This window comes from Lissotriton helveticus, chromosome 9 (genome assembly GCF_964261635.1).
Source record: "Lissotriton helveticus chromosome 9, aLisHel1.1, whole genome shotgun sequence".
Lineage (NCBI taxonomy): Eukaryota > Metazoa > Chordata > Amphibia > Caudata > Salamandridae > Lissotriton > Lissotriton helveticus.
Window position 1 is genome coordinate 1,290,973,789 of NC_136070.1, and position 23,280 is coordinate 1,290,997,068.

The window sequence follows — 23,280 nt, forward strand, 5'->3', positions numbered from 1 at the left end:
GCTCTTTCCGTCTGCTCTCTCACATCACACGTCTTGTCTTTTACACTTTCACTTTGTTACCCTCACTTTCAGGTTCTTGCTCTTGTGCATTCTCTTGCTCTTTTTTCTCTTTCTCTCACTATTTCTCCTCTCTCTCTCATTTTCTGTCTTGCAGGTGATAGTGCGCTTTAGAAATCCACATAACATAACATTCTTTGTACCTCTTTTTCCTGACAGCGCCTCCTTTCCTCCATATTCCACAATCTCGTCCGTCACTCCAGGAAAATAAATAGCCCTTTGTGCATCCTGGCCCTCTTCAGTAGATATGTTAACCACAAAGTAGGGGGTGATTTCCAGTCCCAGTAGATGCCCCCACTGATGACACACCCTGTACTAGTAGCCAGGATAGGCCTTCGAGTGCCTGTGTTTCGGTATCTTGACAGTGTGTGTTTGCTAAGTGTTCGTGCACTATCCAGTGCCTCCGTATTGTGGAACAGACGTGCTTTACATGTAGCGGCCCATCAAGTTTTTAAGACTGAACTGGCGCAATGTCACGTCCATAGCTGACTTTCTTTGAGTGCCATGACATTTGTTGTGTGTAAATGCGATACAGTAATGTGCCCAATCTCCACATTATGAAAAGGTGATGTCGTTCGCGTATGGGTCCCATTCAGATTTCACTTACTTCTCCAGACATGATTTAAAGCACGTTAAAAATCATAAAGGAGTTTATAACCATATATTTACCTTACATACCCTACTGACGTCTCACTGCTAAAGCGGGACCCCTTAGTGTATCACTTCTTTGGAATGTGAGCATCTCTACAAACCCTCTGGGCTGGGTCCCAGATTCTCTTACACTGCGTAGTCGTTACTAAAGCATCGTTTGTTTCCTTGCGGGTTAGAGGAAGCTTGTAGGCTACAGGATTCAAATATGTGGATTAAACTGAACATGTCACTTACCTCCTACCAAGGGTTAAAACATGCTTGTGCTGTCACAAGCCTCAGCTGGAAGTCTCTTGATGGCAATATTGAGTAGCTACATGTCCCCATGTGGCGAGAGTCTTCCCAAGATGGTGACACTTGCTGTAACAGATGTCCTAGCCCACCCAGAGGGTTGCTAGCCCACCCAGAGGGTTGCTAGCCCACCCAGAGGGTTGCTAGCCCACCCAGAGGGTTGCTAGCCCACTCAGAGGGTTTCCAGCCCACCCAGAGGGTTTCCAGCCCGATATCCTGTAAAGATCCTGACGAGCAGCTCACTACCTTCCCCTTCCAGATCTGCCACTCAGTGCTGCCATTCAAACCCAGGGTCACTCAGTCTTTCTGGTGTGGATTGGGGGGAGGCCTCCCACTGTGATGCAGTCCTAATGGAGTGATGGGGGGGGGGAGCCAGACTTCCTAGGATCACATGGTCCTACTTCAGTGGTGGGCGTGAGGCCTCCCACAGTAACTCAGTCCCTCTGAAAAGATCGGAGTGCAGCCCCCGGCTTTCTTCTGTCGGATTGCTTCCTTGTCCATGTCTTGGATGCCCTAAACCATGACCAAGTCGTGGCAGCGCGCGGGAACTTCCCCTTTGAACCTTTCCCTGATGCAACATCCCCTGAGGTGGAGCTGTGGCAGCTCCTTCTCTCTCTCCAGGCAAAATTCATTAGTAAATGATCAGTTGTTTGAGGTTCTAAGCACTTTAAGTAATATGTGCTATTATCTATTGTCATGCTACTCCATTCACTGACCTCTGAAGGATGCAAGCCTGAGTTGGCCTTGCCTGAATTTAAACTCATGACCTCTAGCTCACTGCAGATGTCGGTGCTAAACTTGCGGAACCGCTTTGCCCTCCATCGAGCTGGCCAATCACGCAGTAAACCAGAGCCATCCAGGCAGCCCTCCAGATCCAGTTCAAATGCCATACATTTGTCATTTCATAATTCATTTTCTTGAATCTATTTAAAAAGCCACTGAAACTGCGCTATCAAAATCAAGACGGAGTGACCAGGCTGTTCTATGATATAATAACAAGCCCCAGTGGTGACTAGATTGAACATTACTGCCTTATGGTGAGGGACCGCGTGTATCTGTGGGTGGAAGCTTACAGTGCAGCCTAACAGGAACAAAGCAGACACCATCGTTCACATAGTTCACCCATTGATTGCAATCTGTTTAAAAACATAACTTCAAATGCTTAGTTTTTCTGAGCAACTACAATACACCACTAAATGCATTTACAATCATTCAGTTTAAAAAGCTATATTCATGGCATGTTTCGCTGTAGATACACACGCTCTGCATACTCTTGCCAGCCAGTGGGCGTGGGCGTTTGCAACTTGTTTTTCTCTGAAGAAGCTTTTTGAGTCACAAGGAATGGCGCTCCTTCCTTTGTTAGCAATGCGCATGGGCTCTGGCTCCCTTGTATGCGCATGGGCTCTGGCTCCATTGTATGCGCATGGGCTCTGGCTACCTTGTATGCGCATGGGCTCTGGCTCCCTTGTATGCGCATGGGCTCTGGCTCCCTTGTATGCGCATGGGCTCTGGCTCCATTGTATGCGCATGGGCTCCGGCTCCATTGTATGCGCATGGGCTCCGGCTCCATTGTATGCGCATGGGCTCTGGCTCCACTGTATGCGCATGGGCTCTGGCTCCATTGTATGTGCATGGGCTCCGGCTCCATTGTATGTGCATGGGCTCCGGCTCCATTGTATGTGCATGGGCTCCGGCTCCATTGTATGTGCATGGGCTCCGGCTCCATTGTATGTGCATGGGCTCCGGCTCCATTGTATGTGCATGGGCTCTGGCTCCATTGTTAGATTGTTTTTCTCCATCATTAGGTTGAGACTTGTATCACGCAGGTCCCTGACTTGACATGTTCGACGGTCATTGCTCCAGGTCTGTTCTCTCCTCTCCCGTTGCAGAGAAGATTTCTACATCAACATTTGCTCTCTCTTCTCCCACAACGTGCTTTGGAGACTGTACTTAAGACCAGGTCCCTGAATCCTTTATAAAGTTCACCCTCCCTTATCATCCCCTCAAACATCCTGCCCCTCTGAGCTTCGCTACCGTCTGTACCAACTCCAGACAGTGAAGAGGGGTAGAGGGTGATGAAACTGACGCCCTGGAGGAAATGCCCTCAGTGCAATACGCTTGGGCTGACCTCCACATGGTTTGTAACCTGGTCTCTTGCTGAAAGACCACAACACTCTGTGCTCCTTCTGCCTCGTCTTCGGGTTCAAGAAGACCCTTCAGCAGCAGAGACGCAGATACTGGCCGACCTCAAGGTATAGCAATCCATGAAGGGGGCACCACATATCTTTGGCAAAACAGACACACTCTGGGCTGAAGAGAACTCAGAAACTCTGCGCATCCCGGGTTTTCACACCCACAGTAGAAATAAAAGTTGAGCTTCCTCCCTCAGATTCCTTGTACATCATAGCCCATATACCCCTAGACTCCTTAGTGGTCTCTCCCGCCCATAAGTGAGCCACAGCTCAAGCTACAGGAGCCGCTCCCCGCCACACAAGTTGAGCAAGCACGTCGACTCTGCTGGTGAAAGGGTGGAATGTAGTGCTGCCACATACTGCTGCATCGCCAGTGCTGCCACATACTGCTGCATCGCCAGTGCTGCCACATACTGCTGCATCGCCAGTGCTGCCACATACTGCTGCATCGTCAGTGCAGCTGGCCTTCTCGCATACGATGATGGGGCCCAATGGGAGGAAACGGAGAGCCTACTTCAGCATCCCCCTCACAAATACAAAAAGAGTGGGATGAAATTGTACAGGAGGACAAGCTGCTATACAACGCCACCATACATTGTGCCCTAGACGCTGCTGATACGGTGGCCAAAGGAGTAAATACGTCTGTCATTCTACACTGACACTCCTGGATTCGTATAGCTAACTTCAAGCCAGAAGTCCAGTAACACCTCATCAACCGGCCCTTTGACATAGAAGACCTCTTTGGCCCGCCGGTTGATGAGATGTCGGAAAAGATAAAGGACACAGTGCCAAAATCAGGGGTGCCTTTCAAACCCAAACAGGTAGGGGCTCCTTTCGGAGACAGCAATGCAGAGGAGTCTATAAAACCTCTTCCCCTGACCAATCCCAGGCCTCTACCAGCAGAGGATAGAGGGTATGTGTGCGGTACCTTTCAGGGCAATAACTCCAAGGGAAGAGTTAGAGGAACCTCTACCTCCAAGCAGTGATTTAACCCATATACCCCCCTACACAACACCTGTTGGGGGAGGCTTCAGGGGGTTTCTTCCCTGTTGGGGATCACCTCAGATCAGTTCGTTCTAGCCACCATCGAGCAGAGCTACTTTCCTGAGCTCACCTCCACCCCAGCAATCATCCCACCCTGCATTCATCCTCAGCCAGAACATCTTCACCTGCTAGAGGAAGATGCTTATCCTAAGAGGGGCTATGGAACCAGCACCCCCACAGCACCAAGGCAGAGGAATGTACTCCCTAGATTTCCTCAATCCCAAAAAGAACAGTTCTCTCAGAGTAATACTGCACCTCAGGTCCCTCAACAAGTACATCCTCTCAGAACATTTCCACATGACCACCTTATAGGGTGTCGACTCACTAGATCTGAAGGATGCCTACGTCCTCATAATCATCCATCCCGCTCATCGCTGCCACCTTTGCTTCGTGGTAGGTGAGCAATTACTACCAATCCGAAGTGGTGCAATTTGGAGGTCACCACACCCCCAATTGAGTACCTACCCAAATGCGTGGCCATGGCAGCCCCCCACCTGAGATGGGGAGGGCGGGCACTCATGCGTTTCCCTATCTTGTTGATTGGCTTATCAAGAGCACACGCCTGCAGCAGTGCCTAGCCCCACACCCAGGCCTCCATTTCCCTTCTCTACAGCTTGGGATTCACCATAAAGGCCTCCAAATCCGATCTTCAGATCCAGCCCTCCTTAGGGTCCTTTCAGAATGCAGTCACCACCAAAGTCTACGACTAAACCCTTTCTCAAAACTTAGCAGCTCTTTGTTGTCTTTGCTAAATCTTAGAATAAAGGCAGTCCTGTGTCAAAGGCAGGCAGAGCCAGGTGGTTAACCACGTTCATCTAGATCTGCTACCTGAAAGCCAAAAGAATCCTGTGCTCCCCCACCAAAGGCACATTCACACATTTAAAAAGGGCCATTGTGGCTTTCCTTGGAATTGTAAGGCAACTACATAGTCCACTCCACACACCTTTACCAAACACTGTTGTCTTACACTAGCAGGCCAACAAGCTTGGGTTGGCCAAATCATCTTAAGGACATTGTTTCAAACATCTGCACCATCCACTGGCTGCCCCCAGCTTAGGGGAGTACTGCCGTACAGTCTATGCAGAGCTGGTGCATCTACAGCCACACATGCTGCAAGTGGAATATTTTACAGATACTATAGGCATCTGTTCGTAGCGTGTAGTGCTGTAGATGAACATACGCCCACCTGCCTCTCTGGAAGCCAGTGGTTGTTTCAGATTTTTCACACTTAACTCTCAATCCTTTATCCATAATCTTACGCATGGTCCCCATACCGTTCTACTTACTGCTCCATTAGTATGCTAACCCGATGTGCAGAAAACCAATCCAACAATGAAGCTGGTGTCCATGCGCATTTCAATTTAAGGGAGGCGTCTCCACACCTCATGACTCAAAGTACTTCCTCCGAGAAACACAAGTTGCAGAGGTCCAAGCCCAACAAGATGGCAGGAGTATGCAGAGCATGTGAATCTACAGTCCTAAACACTATGAACAGATGCTTACAGGGTAAGCAACAAATTCCTTCTGCATGTCTTCGTTTGAAGATATAACAGGCAGAAAGGTCTGTGTTTGAGGCATGTATGGCTGTACATACTCCTCAGCTAACAAGCTTCACGTACCTGGAACCCAAACTATAGAGTCGTTAGGACTTTATCTTCAATATGCCTATCAATCACTCAAATCTGCCTCCCGTAATATTTTGTGGTACAAGGAAACAAGGGAACCCAAAGGTAATGCACTAGGGACCTTGAGTACAAGTATACAGACCGCCTTGTTCGTTTTTGCCTGAATTTTCGTTGTTTTGTCTTGCTCACTGTGGGTCACAGGTAGTGCCCACTTGTCATTTATGGAAAATTCTTGTGCTATTGTTTATATTCACTAAATAAAATCCTGTCCGGCTGGACAAAGGACATACTTACTATATAGTGTATGCCTATCATTACTTCGATCCTTCAAATACTAGGGTCCACTGTTCTCTATAATAAGTTCCCGTAATTCTTTGACATTTCAAAAAATATAAAGCAAAACAAGAGCACAGCAATACGGATTGGATCGCCAATGAAGGCAATTTTAGAAGAAAGAAAGATATTGACGGTGTAGGCGAGCAGCAGATTGATAAATAAACTGTCCCCGTGACTTTAATCAGAAAAATCTTTATTCACAACACGTACGACTCTTAAGTGACTTTCAAGATAGAATTGTTTGAAACGTATCCACGTCCACAATAGAACTCTTCTATCTCAAGAATACAGTTCTTTTATTACGGGTAATTGGGCATTAAAATCGGCAGACTATTCCAGGGTCTCCTCAAAAGAATTCCAAATAAACAGAAAAAAGTTCTTGTCCTGAAGAAGGTGACGATCTAACATAAATTCTCCGAAACGCTGAGTCAACAGTTTTCCTTTGCTATTTTACCAATTGTGTGTTTTTTAATTTGTATTTGCTACTTTTCTTCTTTTGGATTAATTGGATTAAGAAAAGTATACTAAAAAGTGGCAACAAAATTGATGTTTTGTGACAGATTGTTTTTGTTTCTCTGTATTTCGACATCAACTATTTTTTAAATTTAATTATAACAAAAGATCTTTTTAATAAAAGAATATATAGTTTCTTATATGTTTCATTTTTGTAGTTTTATTGTAACACATAACAGCAAATGATAAAGGCCAAGTGCTCTCCAAATTATTTCAACTTACCTTGATAATAGTTCTCGACTTTAAGTGCCTACATCATATGACCCGAATTGTAGCTTGCAGTTATACTTACCTTGCCCACTATTTAATCTGTCAGAAAGGGATTTTTTTTCCTTGTTTGATGTACATACTCCTGCCATCTAGTATTGAGCCCAGATGTGTGCAAGTTGTTTTTTCTCAAAGAACTCCTTTGAGTCATGGGGTAGTGTGACTCCTCTTGCTGGTAATGTGCTTTGTCATCTATCCATTGTTAGATTGCTTTCTTTACGCCTTAGGGTTCCGACGCGTGCTGTCGTGCTACGGTTCGACACTGTTGTGGTGGTCTGTTCAGTCTACATGGTTCGTCCCCCTCCATCGGTATTGTGACTGAACATGTTTTCCATTTCTTGCTCATCTCAGGTCGACAGCTCAAGCTTCTTGGGGCAACTTTCGGGTCGACTTCGACCCACATGGCCATTGCCCTTCGGGGCCTACTTACGTCTCCTCTCTGCATCTCTCCACCATGTCTCGATGGCAATAGAACAGATGTCATTTCGTTACTGTCCTCGCTGCCACGTGAAGTAACCTCAAACTGACCTCCATCAGGTCTGCAATTTGTGTCTGTCTCCCAAACATGAGGTTTCCTGCAAGGCCTGCCGCGTCTTCTGTTCCAAGAATACTCTCCGTGGCTGTCAGGCTTGATGTCCATAGATGTGGCTTAGGGGCAGAGACAGCACACCAGATCTCTTCGGCTCAGAGGACCGTGAGGGGGAACATCGCCCATGACCTTCGGCGATGGATAAGGGGACCGTCTCTGCTGCTGACAGCTCCGGCTCAGATTTGGAGATTGAAGACTTGCCTCTGGCACAGCCTGTTGTATGTACAGACTTCCTTGCCTTTTGCCACTGCTCGCTTTTTGAGCATAAGGATTGTCCTGCCGCTCTGGAGCCTCTGAGACAGGCTGCCGGGCACCACTGCCTTTGGCCCATGGTCGGTACCGACCACCACCTTCTAATGTAATGCCCGTTAAAGAGCTAACTCTCAGGCTACCGGTGATGCCCCTCCACCAGACAAGGAGAGTAAACGCATCGATTTAGTGGGCAAAAGGGCAGCTGCACAATCTGCCAACCACTGGTGGATTGCCAGTTCTGTCGTACCACTCTAGGTGGGACCGTGCCCACTGGGATGAGATGGAGGAGCTCCTCCAACATCTCGTAAAGGAGCATAGAAATTGCGGTTACAATATCATTGGTGAGGGAAAGCAAATCTCTAATACCACCATACACTATGTCCTAGATGCTGCGGACACTGCTGCAAGGGGAGTCAATTCCAGTGTCCTGCGCAGGCATGCCTGGCATCACATCTCTGTCTTTAAGCCATAAGTCCAGCAAAATGTACTCAGCCTGTCGTTCAATGGTCCACTTCTTTTCGGCCCACAAGTTGACCAGATGCTAGAAAAAAATCAAAAAGGAGACACCGAAGGCTATGGGTGCCCTCCAAATCCCAGCTTATCACGGCTCCTTTCGCCACACTTCCTTTCGTGGATGCTCGAAATTTACCTTCCCAGATGCCTCCACGATCTACTACCGTCCGCAGGCCCAGCAGTCCTCTCCTAGGGGTTACTTCAGAGGTACCTACTGGGATACCAAATTCAGACGTGATGTAAAAGTGGCTCTCCTAAAGAAGTTGTCAGCACCACAAAACCCTGACGTAATCTGTCCTCAGCCCCAACCACATAACACCAACAACTGTCGGGGGCTGCCTCCAAAGGTTCTTTCCCGCTTAGAGGATATCACCTCAGACCAGATGGTGTTGGATATTATCCAACATGGTTCTAGTTTGGAGCTCACTTTCACACTTCCCAACATTCCAACTTGCAAACACAAACCCTCCCCACAACACCAACGTCTACTCAGGAAAGAGGTCCAAACTCTCCTTCACAAAGGGGCCATAGCACCTGTCCCCTATCATCAACAGGGTGTGGGAGTATACTCTCTGTACTTCCTAATCCCCAAAAAGGACGGGTCCCTCAGACCAATTCAGGCCCGAAAACTAATACATTCTGTCAGAGCACTTCCACATGGTTCCTCACCAGAATATCATCCTGCTACTACAACAATGTGTCTTCATGGCCGCTCTCAAACTGAAGGGTGCTTATTTCCACATTCCAATCCACCTTGTACATTACGAATTCAAAGGGCTCCCCTTCTGACTCACCACTGCAACCAGGTTTTACTATCAACGCCTCAAAATTCCACCGCCAACCCTACCTGGGGGCAGTCCTCAACTCATGGCCTATCCATATGCTGCCTGGATACAGTCTTTTCAGACACTCATTCCTCTTTTCCTACCAGACCGACAAGTCATGGTCAGTGCAGTCATTCACTCCTTGGTATAATGTCCTCCTGTATTGCCATAGTACCCCATGCCAGATTACATACGTGTCCATTGCAGGAGTGCTTAACGCACCAGTGGTCTCAAGAGGAGGGTCATTTAGATGGTCTAGTGTTGATCAGCCGTCACACCTGTCGCTCTCTTCACTGCAGTGGTGGCACACCAACAACTTGTTGCAGGGACGGACTTTTCTCTGCCCAGTTCTGCAGAGAACCATTAAAACGGACTCCGCCCTTACAGGATGGGTTGCGCACTTACAGGATCTAACTGTCCCCGGCCAGTGGGAACCCCGCCACCAAGGTCTCTACATCAATTACCTGGTACTACTAGCTGCTCACCCTCCATTGAAAGCTTTCCTTCCCCACCTGATTGACAAAGTATTCCTCATCAAGACGGACAACATGACAGCCATTGCATTATCTTAAAAAATAACCCCATCTTTCTCACTTGGCCCAGATCAATTGTCTGTGGGCTTTCGGACACAAGATCCATCTCCTAGCGGAGTACCGCCCGGGAGTTGACAACAACTTAGCTGACCTCCCCAACAGGATGCGTCAACAAGTGGGAACTCCACCCGCAAGTCCTCCTCCAGTACTTACACCAATGGGGCTTCCCAGAGATAGACCTATTCGCTACGGCAGAAAGCACCAAATGCCCAAGCTTTTCCTCCAGGTTTCCACACCTATAGTCCAAGGGCAATAACTATGGGTGAGTTGGTCAGGGATATTTGCCTGTGCCTTTCCTCCTCTTCCACTACGCCCTTTTGTGGGTTGGAGGCTTCGGCAGACCTCTCACCCTCATTTTGGTAGCTCCTATCTGGGCTCGTCCACCCTAGTTCACAACTCTGCTCAGATGCTCGGTAGTTCCGTACTAGAGGTTTCCCAACAGGCAGGACCTTCTCACGTAGAACCATGGAGGAATCAGGCACCCGAATCCCAGGTCTCTCAATCGTGTGATCTGGCTCTCGAGGGCCTAGAGTTTGGGTACCTTAATCTTGAATGTATGTGCATACCCCCTGTGCTTGTCATGCTGCCAAGTGAAAGAGATTCACATAACAATGTCACTCTAACCACATCGACCCTGTGGCAGCCAAAGTGCAGGATACTGTCTGCTACCTACTCCACTTGAAGATGTTGGGTTTGGACTTCACTTCTACACGGCTGCACCTAGCTGCTGTGCCCGCCTACCTTCAGATCAGACAACACATTTCACTCTTCAGAATGTGGGTCACCTAGGCTTTCATGAGGGGCCTTAAGAGGGTCATTCATCCTCGGGTACTGCCGGCCCCCACCTGGAACCTCAACATTGCCTTTACAAGACGGCTGGATCCCCTATTCCTGCCTCCTTCAGTTTCAGTCTTGGAAGGTGGTGGTTTGGCTGCTATCATTTCACTAAGGCTTGTCATTGAGCGTCAGGCCTTTATTCCAAGTCCACAGGTTTAGGTTTGTCCTGCGCACCAACCACAAATTCCTCCCCGATGGAGGTCTCTCAGTTCCACCATAACCAAACCATTGAACTCCCTGTTTTTTTCCCACAACTTGATTCGGTTGCGGAAAGGGCTCTCCATGCTTTAAATGTCAAGTAAGCCCTCATGTGCTACATTGATAAGACTAAACCTTTTAGAAACACAACAGCTCTTAGTTGCTTTCTCCAAACCCCATAAAGGGATAGCCCTATCCAAATCAGGCATTGAAAGATGAATAGTAGAGGGCATCTAAACATGCTATGCTAAAGCTAAGAGTACATTGCCTATTCCTCCGTTGCAGTAATCTTTCGGTCTCTTTTTGCATTGACATCTCACTGTACATCACTTTGTTTTTACAGTGTATCCTCACCCGCTGCAGAGTAAATCAATCTAACATGTAGTCGACGACCATGCGCATTACCAGCAAGTGAGTGGAGGAGTCACACTACCTTGTGACTCAAAACTCTTCTTCCGAAGAAAATAAACTTGCACACATCTGGGCCCAACACTAGAGGCCGGAGTATGCACAGCATGTGAATCTAAAGCATGACATGCCAAGAACAGATGATTACTGGGTTAGTAATAATTTCCTTTTCAAGTTCCCTATAGCTTTCTGTTAGCTATATATTCTATAGTGAACTGTACTCTTGTCTCCACCTACCTTCATCACACCTGACCATTCAGAGAACGTTTTGGCAAGCACATTCTGTATTAGGCATTGTTAGTGACTGCTTTTTTCTTCCTCGTTATCCCAGTCTCTCCATGATGTAGCATCATTTTGCTCTTTGAAAGCAGGAGCAGTGATCAGCTCATTACTTCAGAAGGGCAAAATATTTGAAAGTGTTGGCAGTGGTTATTATTATCTTTTCAATTAGAAATACCTAGGGAAAAGGTGCACATTTCTTAACGGGACAGTCTCTCCTAAGAAGTAATGGGGGTACTTGCACCGCTGACTCTAGAAAGGCTCGACAGGAGGATTGGTATTAGTGAAGTATGACTTATCTATGGCTATGCCTCAAGGTACCTTCCATCGCTGTAATCAAGCAATCTAGCCGCATTAGGCAAAGTTGTGTCTCGTTTTACCTGCAACTCCTGGGACAAACCACAAATAATATTTTCTTTGTAGTAAATGAAATTATGTAAATTGTCCTAATTGTGTACTTCTTAATTTAACAGATAATGAAGATTTAAGGAGAGAAAAGATCGAAGGAGAATCTTTAGAATCTATTAATATGAAACATTTAAGTGGAAAGGACAAAGTGACTGGCCTCCTGAACTCTGAAACCAGTGCAAACTCTGGACGGCAAACCTGGTCCGAAATTAATTGGGGACTTCAACAAGTAAACAATACCCATTGTGAAAAAGTTGCATGTAGTCCAACATATCTTGGTTTACAAGAAATAATTCCCCAAGTAGTGGTGTCTGGTGAGTGTACCGAAAGTGAGAGTCCCTTGAGAAATACAGCGTTTTATTCGAATAAGCAGGACGGTCAGCTAAACTGGACATGGTATACATGTACCGAATGTGGAAAAGGCTTCAGCAAGAACACAAATCTAAAATTACACATGAGAACACATACCGGAGAGAAGCCGTACCAGTGCCTTGAATGTAAGAAGTGCTTCAGTATGAAAAGCTCTCTCGATCGGCATCTGAGAACACACACGGGAGACCGACCATATAAGTGCAGTGAGTGCGATAAAAGCTTCAACGTAAAATCAAACCTAACTATGCATTTTAGAATCCATACAGGAGAGAGACCTTACCAGTGTACGGATTGTGACCAAGCCTTCCCTAGAAAAGATCATCTTATTTTGCATCAGAGAACACACACCGGAGAAAGACCTTATGAATGTTTTGTATGTGGGAAACGCTTCAGTATGAAAGGAACCCTCTATAAACACCAGTCGACGCATGTATTTAAGGAAGCTTGAAAGGAACACCTCCTCTGCTTATTAAACTACTGACAACTACACTGTACTGCCCTAGTTAAGAATGGGATTCAGTCTTGTCATTGCATTTCTCAAAAAACAACTTTACCACTTCTGGCTATTTATTCATCATGGCTTAGAGTTTTCCATGAGGAGTCTTTTACTTGCTTAATATCTTAGTCTCATGAGCCATCAATTAGCGTCTTCACTATTTCTATTTCCTGTCTTGCCTCCAGTCATATGATTGTAGGGCAAACAAAACCTTTGTGTAGCTGTTGTGGCACCCAACTGCAATCAGTACCTATTCCACACCACCTGTGTCAGACTCCAGAATCTAGGTGTTGTCTCTCTCCTTAAAGGCATCAGAAGCCTGTGGATAGTTCTCACTTAATTTAGCGCTTTTCGGTTATTTATTAAACTCTGGCCACTTGATTATTCTGCCATTTCCTTTCTCTAAGGAATCTTTATTAACTCAAGGTACATTATTTAATTACCCTAGCTCTAATTATGTGCTATTCGCAATCACTTAACCCTAAACATGTGTGTGTAAGACCATTTTCCATGTGCAATGTTAAAAGTAGGCCTGGGCAAAATTTAAATAATGCTGGCGTAATACACGTAATTACAGAAATTTCACTTTATACTTGCTACTCGGAATTTCTGAAATAACACCATTATGCAACTTTGCTTAATTACACAATATTTATGGTACAGATTTACGGGCAAACGTGCAATTTCCTGTAAAACTTTACCATAAACATGCAGGAACAACCAAAAATGAGCGTCTGTTTTTGATTTTTTCACACTGTTCATCAAAAATTGACGCAAGAATGCATTTCACCCTAAAATAGGAGGTAAAATGACAAATTAGCATTTTGTGTAATTACGAATAATTTTGTGTCATTTTGCCGGCATTTCATATAATTTCAGGAAAACAAATTATGCATGTTTAACCCGTTTACCGCGTTCTATTGCGAGGGCGGGGCCGCGTCAGCCAACGGACGTGCGCAACACTGCCAAGGTAGTGCTTGTGACGGCCATTGGCCGGCGGGTGCACTTAACGGGTTAACACACCCTAGTTAAGAGTATAAGAATGCAAGTGCATCCTGCGTGGCGAGGTTTAAAAATGTTGCAGCAGTTAAAAAAGGGTGGTTTGGACTCAAAACCACCCAAGTTAAATAATTTTCCAATAAAATGAAGCACTGGTTTAATAGAGGATGAAATACTGAGAATCTGATTTTATGTTAAGAGCAGTTTTAAAAAACGGCACTGCTAGAAGTTTGTAGTATATATGAGCAATGCATTAATATAGTTTAAATAAAACATTTGATGTTTTTATTTGAAAAAGATGTCTGTGCCTTGTTTATTTGAAACTCTCCAGAATGACCCTGAAATCAAGATCCCGATCTTGCTCAAGAGCCAACACTTCAAATAATGATCCAGCGTAAAGACCGAGACCCATCTGAGTCTTCAGGACCATCCCGATCCTGATCAAGAGCCAGCACTTCAGATAATTATCCAGCGTAGAGACCGAGACCCCTCTGAGTCTTCATGGCTATCTCGATCCTGATCGCGAGCCAGCACTTCAGATAATGATCCAGCGTCGAGACTGAGACCCCTCTGACCCTTCAGGGCTATCTCGATCCTGATCGCGAGCCAGCACTTCAGATAATGATCCAGCGTCGAGACCGAGACCCCTCTGAGACTTCAGGGCTATCTCGATCCTGATCGCGAGCCAGCACTTCAGATATTGATCCAGCGTCGAGACCGAGACCCCTCTGAGTCTTCAGGGCTATCTCGATCCTGATCGCGAGCCAGCACTTCAGATAATGATCCAGCGTCGAGACCGAGACCCCTCTGAGTCTTCAGTGCTATCTCGATCCTGATCGCGAGCCAGCACTTCAGATAATGATCCAGCGTTGAGACCGAGACCCCTCTGAGTCTTCAGGGCTATCTCGATCCTGATTGAGAGCCAGCACTTCAGATAATGATCCAGCGTCGAGACTGAGACCCCTCTGAGACTTTAGGGCTATCTCGATCCTGATCGCGAGCCAGCACTTCAGATAATGATCCAGCGTCGAGACCGAGACCCCTCTGAGTCTTCAGGGCTATCTCGATCCTGATCGAGAGCCAGCACTTCAGATAATGATCCAGCGTCGAGACCGAGACCCCTCTGAGTCTTCAGGGCTATCTCGATCCTGATCGCGAGCCAGCACTTCAGATAATGATCCAGCATCGAGACCGAGACCCCTCTGAGTCTTCAGGGCTATCTCGATCCTGATCGCGAGCCAGCACTTAAGATAATGATCCAGCATCGAGACCGAGACCCCTCTGAGTCTTCGGGGCTATCTCGATCCTGATCGCGAGCCAGCACTTCAGATAATGATCCAGCGTCGAGACCGAGACCCCTCTGAGTCATCAGGGCCATGTTGGCTCCCGATCCTGAGAGCATATGACAAATTTGACCAGCGTTGTAAACAAAAAGGCATTTTTGGTATTAAATATAATGCAATTTATGTCACCATAATATATTTCCTCAAAACTTGTCTAGGCACAGTTATTTATGGGAGGTATTCTCTCAATGGAATCATCACTGGTTACTGACGTCACAGGACCAGGGCACTGATGTACATCGCGGTTGAATATGGTTGCTCCAGCACTTTACTCTCTTCACCGGAGGCCTTATGGCTAAAATGGCATCTATGGCTAGCCCTTCCTCTGCTGGGGCTCATCCGTCTTCTCCCTTCTAACATATTCAAATAGAAGGAATATTCTCATTTGTAGAATTTCAAAAACTATGACGGTGCCGATTGCTAGCATGACTGAGCGGGTATTACACTGTAAAAATAACTGACATGTGAGTAAACTCTGCTGTACCTATCCTTGTGGATTGTGGGAGGGTTGATGCAGCGTGTGTGAACTACATCCTATGAGAGATTTGTATTGTACTCTTTATTTTGTGTTGTTTTTTTTATTGTGCTGATTCTTGGTGTGTTAAGCTATGACACAAAGGCTGGAATACATGGAAGCTTTGCTCACTTCCACAAGGAGTATGTAAGGTGTCCTTCCAATCAGATGAGGGTCCCAGTTACTATAGACTTCTGTCTTTTACCTCCAGTGAAGTCACCAGCCTTCCCTGTGCCTACTTTGAGGTTCTTTGCAGCCTGTTGGCCACGTCACCTTTTAAGTGATGCTGCCCTAAAATCTATGACTGATCCCTTAACCTCAGCAGTCAAAATGTGATCCAATACTTGTCACCTGTAACCTTCAAGAATATTGGAGAGTTTCAGGGAACCCTTCCATCACTCCTGCCACAAACGCTTTGCAGGGTATTTTGATAGTAAACAAATGGGCCAAATAGTGCATTGTAGAGCATAATGTGAACACGGATCTTTCTCATAGAGACAACTGCAAATTCCTCATCTTGTATCTATCCCCAGGTGCCAGGCTAGATCCAGAAGGTTGTCTGTAGCAATTCCCTTGGGCCTCAGGAGGTGTGTCATGCGACTCCAGTCTATGCTCCGGCCACTATATCTGTACCACATCTGTGTGCTGATGTCTGTTCCCTTCTTTCCACGACTTCTGACATGGATTCGGAGGTCCATGATCCTGTCAACTTGAAAGAATGTACTTTTCCCTCACATGTTCCCAAGAAGGACCGGACTGCAGGGTTCAAACCGTGCATGGAATGTCATTGCCAGATATTGGTGTTGGGCACCATCGATGCCTGTCACAAGTGTCTCAGCCCCAAGCATGATTAGACCTCATGCACCTGATGTGCGAAAATAAACTGAAAGGCCATCCAGACTTCAAAGCCAAATTTGCAGTCACAGAACTCCATTGGGAGTTGAAAAAGATCTGGTCCTGGTCAAAGGGAGCGGACACGCTCTCATTACCTAGGCCCATCTCACAACCGCTTATTTTCGATGTCCAGAAGTTCAGGTAAGTCAAAGATGTCCAAAAAGCACAAGACATTCAAATATGACTCCCTCATCCCATCACTTCCACTATTTGGAGGTGCACGATGTTCCAGGTACATCCAGGTCCTTCAGTTATTGCCCTGTTTAAAAAATTATTCCGACCTTGCTCCTGACGCATCCGCCTTCCCTTGTCCATTGGTAACAACACAACAGCTTTGTGAGCTGAAAACGATTTTGGTTACGATTTATTTTTTGTACCCACCGGATCCCCCTGGACACCTCTGAGCCCTGTGTCAAAAACAGCCTCCAGTTGGGCTACTGCTAGTGGATTCGTCCCTGACACTGTCTGTGCCGCTCAGCCTGAGGCTGGCCCTATCTTCGAACACTGCTCCACTGAATCCAGCCTCAACGCAAGTTCAGCGCCGCCACTGACGCCTTCAGTCTTAGTCTCCTCGCCAGAAGCAGACTGATAGTTAAGTAGATTCTGTAACACATCTACATATCCCTTCAAGGTTGCAATCAATTCGTCATTACCCCAACTGTGATCCTGAAACCACCTACCATCAAGACTGTTATAATAATAATAATAATAATAATAATATGAAATTTATAACGCGCTCAGCTTACCCGGGGGCATCCCGGCGCGACAGACCAGAAGGAGAGACTCAACTAATCACTACTGTGGAAACAAATAGGTCTTAAGAAGTTTCCTAAATAGTAGGATCTTGGGCTCAGCACGAATCTTGAGGGGCAAAGAGTTCCACAGCGTCGCCACCTGCACCGAGAAACGTCTGCCCCCAGTACGAGCTCTCCTAACTCTCGCTGACTGCAAAAGATGCAGTCTTATGATCATTCTGATGACAAGAGCCCATATGAGAATGAAAATCTTTTCTTGGATTTACAAAATGTGATTGGCCTGGATACCTCCCCAGACATTGGCCTATCCTCCCCCAAACCTACCACAGTTACAGAGGAACCTGCCTCCTTTGCGACCGTGATCAGGAAGGCAGCAGAAGTCTTGGACTTCACTTTGCCATCTATGGAGGGCAAAACTAATGTCCTGACTGTGGTAATTCACCCAGAACAAACAAACCAAGAACATCTCCTTCCTTCCAACGAGGCTCTTTAGGTGTGATGATGGGCGCCTTTGCAAAGCCAGGATCTTGCTCCCTAGTCAACAGGCAGATGGCAAGGCAGCACCGGTCTGCCCCCAGGGATCCGGGTTCTTGCAAAATCCCATTCTAGAGAGCCCGGTGGTGCAGGAGTCCACGAGTAATCTTAACCCAAATGCGTCTCCAACCACCCTGCCAGGCAGAGTCAAAGTGCATGGAAGCCGTTGCTAAGAGTATGTTTTAATCTGTCAGCCTTGTACTTAGGTCAGTCAACATCCGCTTTCTCATGGGGAGGTGCTCCCATGCGACATGCGTTGTGGGGCACAATGGCAGACATCTTCCCTGATGTCCCGGATGATACCTGGCCATACCCACAACACCTAATACAAGTTGAGTAGGACACAGGGAAGTGCTCCAGCCTCTCTGGCCTGGATTCTACTGACGGTCTGGGTAGAGCAGTCGGGACCACACTTGGAATCGCTTCACTGGTTCTCAAAGAATGTCCAGCAATCCTTAATGGGCATGCCCTTGGGCTGAAGGTGGATTTGGCCCTGGAAAGTTTTACGGCAAGCAAAGCTACAGCACTTTCCCCATCGGTATGGCAGTTCCCCTAGCAATCTCACCCCTTTTGAGGTTTTTTTTGTAGGGGAAATCAGCAGAGGCAATGCCAAAATGTACCTCCGCAACAGCAGGCCGCCAGCATCCAGACCACCAGGGGCAACGATCCACACAAACTCCAGCCCGCCCCGCCCGCAAGTGCAGCAAAACCTCTTTAAGTTATCCTCCGCAGTACACGATCACCCAGTGGAAGGCTGTATCACCTTGCACCTCCCTGGGTGGAGGAGCAAAACATCGTACCAATGGGCGTTAAAGATTGTGGATCACGGTTACTCCCTACCATTCCTGACACATCCCCCCGGAAATGCCACCTCAGGTGTTTATGAAGGTGATGGTCACAGCCTCCCTGCGGAGCCTGGAGATACCCGTCTTGCCATGCTTCAACAATTGTCTACTGAAGGTGGACTCGCCTCAAACAGTTGTAAACCATCTGCAGACGACTTCCGACCTGTTGACATCATTGAGATTTTACATCGGTGTGCTGAAGTCATACTTGACTCCTTAACAATGGCCCCTCGTCATTTGGAGTCCTCTGGGACACTGTGCTTTTTTTAGTCTTCTCTCCGCCTCAACGAGTCAAGTAAATTAGGGCTATGGATTTGATGCTGCAACTCTTGACCTGAGTCACAATGAGATGCGGCTCTGAGTCTTCTTGGCTTCCTGCATGCTACTGGTAGACGATGCCGGGTGGCACATATTGGCTTTGCTCTGAGATCTGAAGTCTTAGTGGGCTCAGTACAATAGGTAAATGGTCGCAATAGCAACAATTGCAAAATAAAAAGAACAACAGTATCCACGAGACCTTATTTGCATGAGCTGCAAAAATGCATGTGCTCAGCACCAAGGGAACCTATCAGATTCCATCCAAGTGTTGGAGGAGACTGTAAAAGTCCTGCTCAAGCACAATTGGGCTGGCGGCAGACCTAGCTCTAAACCCTCCTAGATCTAACATTTGTGATTGGTGCATCATTGCTGAGTTGCAGAGGTCATCTGGGAGAGATAGGGATCAGATGACTCTGGACTCCAGCAGAGACTCACCTCCACGTCTACTTGCTGGAGGTGCAGGTGATTTGGCATTGATGGTGCTCCTCCCAACCATCAAGGGGGAATCAGGTACAGATTTTCACAAACAACACGACTGATATACGGTACTGCAACAAAGAGGGTGGTGTGGAGTCATGGGTCATGTGCCAGAAGTCTCTCTGCCTATGGACGTGGCAAAACGCCCGGGGCATCTCCCTTATCGCCCAACATCAGGCAGGATCTTTAAACGCTTGTACAAACAAACTCAGCCGACTTTACCTAGTAGACCATGAATGGCAGTTACACTCGGAGATAGCACAGGGAATTTTCCAACAAGTGGGAGAACCCGGCTCGATCTATTTCCCACTGTAGAGAACGCACAGCATCCAAGCTTTTGCACTTGGAAGTTCCCAAGGAATTCACACTTGAAGACTACAGTTTGCCTCTACTGGGTGCAGGCCTCTAGTACACCTTCCCACCCTACCTTAATTGCCCAGAGTGCTCAAAAAGACACGGCCTAAGTCACCCTAGTGGCTCCTGACTGGGCGAGGATAGTATGGTATCTGGAACTTCTGTCCGTGAGTATCTGTTCTCCAATTCATCTGCCCCTTTAAGAGAACCTCGTGTTGTAGCAGCAGGGCAGGGTCCTGCACCAGAGTTTGCACAACTTACACCTTCATTTATGGAGAATGAACAGCAAGAGTTGAAGCCATTGAATGTTCTTCATGAAGTGATTGGTGGCAACTTGGCAGCCAGGTGTCCCACCACCAACATTTTATTTGCAGGATGCTGAGAGAAGTTTGTTGTCTGGTGTTCCTCCCATGGCATTCAAGCACAACGAGCCAAATTATTGACATGCTATTGGTTTGTTTTTCACCCAGGATAACCTTGCTGTGGCAACAGTTGAGGGTTATCTTTAGGCCTTTTTACCTATGGCAGATCAGCCATCCGCTTTCAAAATACCTGTTGTGATGCATATTTTTTATTTATATGCTCGAGGCATGTGAGCTGTAGATCACAAGCTTTGGTACTCCTGCCTTCTAGTGTTGTGTCCGGCTGTTTGCAAGTTATTTTTCTTCAAAGAAGTCTTTCCAGTCACGAGGTAGGTGACTCCTCCTTTCAGTGATAGTGCGCATGGGAATTGACTCTGTTTGATTGTTTTTTTCCGCCATCAGGTTCGGACGTGTATTGCTGCGCTCCGGTTCGAAGCTGTTCCTCGGGTTTCTCTCGGTGCACAATCCACTCACTCTCGACGGTATTGTTATTCAATCGCATTTCCCATTCTCCCCCTAACGTATCTGTTTCACAAAAACTCTTTAGATCAGGAAACTTCGTGGAAGGCTGTTGGGCATGACTGCGTCAAAACATCTCGCAGTCGATTGAACGGACTCCATTTAAAATCTGTCCTCGGTGCCACGCTAAGCACCCGCGCACTGACTCCCACCAAGTGTGCAACTTGTGCCTCTCGACGAACAAGACTGCGATGCGTGCAAATCTTTCCGATCCAAAGAGACGCTCTGTGACCGTCTGGTTCAACGTCACGAAATGCAACATAGCGGCTCCATTCCAGATCTCTTAGGAGAAGATTCCGAGCAAGACTCGACCACACGCAAGGAGCCGAGGGAGAAGAGCAGCCCATTTCCTTTTTTTTAATATATTTTTTAAATATTTTTATTATTGCAAGAAGAACATCTTCATTAAATGTACATAATATAACAAATACAGACAGAAAAAACAAATGTAGACTAACAAATAACAACTGAGATAGAGGACGACCTTATACAGTTTCAAAAGTATACTTTAGAAGATACGAACACAAATTTAAACTGGTCTCTTCTAACATTTATATGCTGAATTTCACAGTTCAAAAAAAGTACCCCAAATTTTTTCCTTCTTTATCAAAACCTTGGGACCTCTAAGTCTTGCTAGCGAAAGTTCCATTACATTTATTTCGTTTATCAAAATCCACCATTCAATTACTTTCAGAGAATCCCTTGATATTCAGGATCTAGCTATGACTAGCCTAGCACAGGCATATACTATAGTTATTAAATCTTTATACTGGCTATGAACATCTTGAATGTCTAATAAGATCAAATGTGCCGAAAGTGATGGAGTGATAATTTGTTTCCTAGTTAGAACATCCGTTATCCCCTTCCAGAATGAAGTTAGCTCCGGGCACGAGAAAAGCATATGCTCAATGCCTGCTGCTTCCATATTACATTTCGGACATTTTGTTCGATCATTTAATTGATTTCCTAGTGTCCAGCTTGATATTCTTTGAGGAGTATAGTACAGCTGAGTAATTGTTCTATATAGCTGCAACCTCAGATTGGAAGATTGGACTACCTGGTTTATTTGGCGTAGTGAAGATGATATCTGTATGGGGTTGATATTTATTCCCAGTCTAGACGACCATTTGGCCATCTATTTTACCTGAGCTCAAATATCCATAGCCCAAGCTTATGAGTGATTTTATTTTATCCGAATATAAACATGCTAGTGTATCTGAGTGAGACACTTCTACAATTTTCATCTTACGAAGTAAAAAGTCTCGTATTTGAATGTATTTAAAATATATATCATCATTTAGTTCGAATAAAAGTTTTAGTGTATCGAAATCTAGAAAGCCTTTTGGGCCATAAAATACCCCAAAGTGCTAACGCCATGGCTGGCCCAAAGATTCCCTGTCCCGTCTGAAAAAATACCAGGTAGTACTGGGTTGCCCCATATTCTAAGCTCAGCATTATAAAAAGAAATCTTATCTATAGTCATTATCTGGTCCCAAATTTTCTTGATGTGTCTAGCTGTCTTGAATTTTACTCTTTTAAAGTAATTTGGGTCATGTACACGAAATAAAAATTGATTGCAGTCAGGTCCCAACATATACTGATGGTAAAATAACGAGCTCTCGTTTTTTAACAAACTTCGTATGCGACGGAAAAAGGTTGCAAAAAAATATAGCCTAAAATCAGGGAACATTAAACCTCCCTTTTCAATTGATAATTCCAAAAGTTTCATAGATCTGCGCGCTTTTTGTAGCCCCACACAAAGCTACTACAAATACCTTCCAATTTCTTTAAAAAAAGTTTATTAAGTTGTAGAGGGATGGATCTAAATAAATATACAAATTTGGGCAGAATCTTCATTTTTACTAAATGTATGCGCCCCACTAAACTAAGCGGTATCTTGTGCCATTTTTTTAAAGTTAAAGTGATTTCCTTTAGCAATGAATCATAATTCATTGTTATTACCTTATCGATGTTAGCTGCCAGCTTAATTCCTAAATAAGTCGCACTTTGGCATCGACCCGGAATCGGTTCCAAAGGTTTATAATTGGCAATAACCTGCGTCTTGCTTACATTTAATTTGTATCCGGACACATCTCCAAAATTAGCAGCTTCTTTTATTATATCTGGAATGGCTCTAACTAAGTCCGTAGTAAATACCGCTATGTCGTCTGCAAAGGCGGTTATTTTTAAGCTCTTCCCGCCATGTTGTGTTGGAATGATGTTATCTTGAGCGGACAATGCGTTTAAAAATGGCTCAAAAGATAAAGCAAAGAGCAGAGGCGACAGAGGGCAGCCTTGCATTGTTCCCCTCTCTATCAAAAAGTTTGCCGACTCAGTTCCCCCATAACTAATCTTGGCCATTGAACGTACCCAGTCTATATATTGACCCTGGATACCGATCTTCTTCAACACCTCCCACAAGTACTCCCACCCCACTCGGTCAAAAGCCTTTTCTGCATCTAACATGACCATTCCGAGTGGGGTGAGAGTAGTTGAGGCTACGTCGAATGCTGTAATTGCCATGTTGACATGGGCCGTAGTGTCTCTCCCCATCACGAACCCATGTTGCTGAATATTGACTAGATCCGGCATAATAGGGGCTAAGCGATTGGCCAAAATTTTTG

General features: G+C 45.9%; 1 protein-coding gene across 3 annotated transcripts in view; it reads left to right on the top strand.

Moving 5' to 3' along the window:
• The window catches only part of LOC144782515 (uncharacterized), a 116,067-nt gene extending 102,029 nt beyond the window's left edge, over positions 1-14,038 (top strand). For all 3 annotated transcript variants that reach the window (XM_078661918.1, XM_078661919.1, XM_078661920.1), the window contains one exon: positions 11,940-14,038. In XM_078661918.1, coding sequence (XP_078518044.1) covers positions 11,940-12,694 — 755 coding nt within the window. In that variant the 3' untranslated portion in view covers positions 12,695-14,038. The remainder of the gene's footprint in view (positions 1-11,939) is intronic.
• Positions 14,039-23,280: the final 9,242 nt, after the last annotated feature.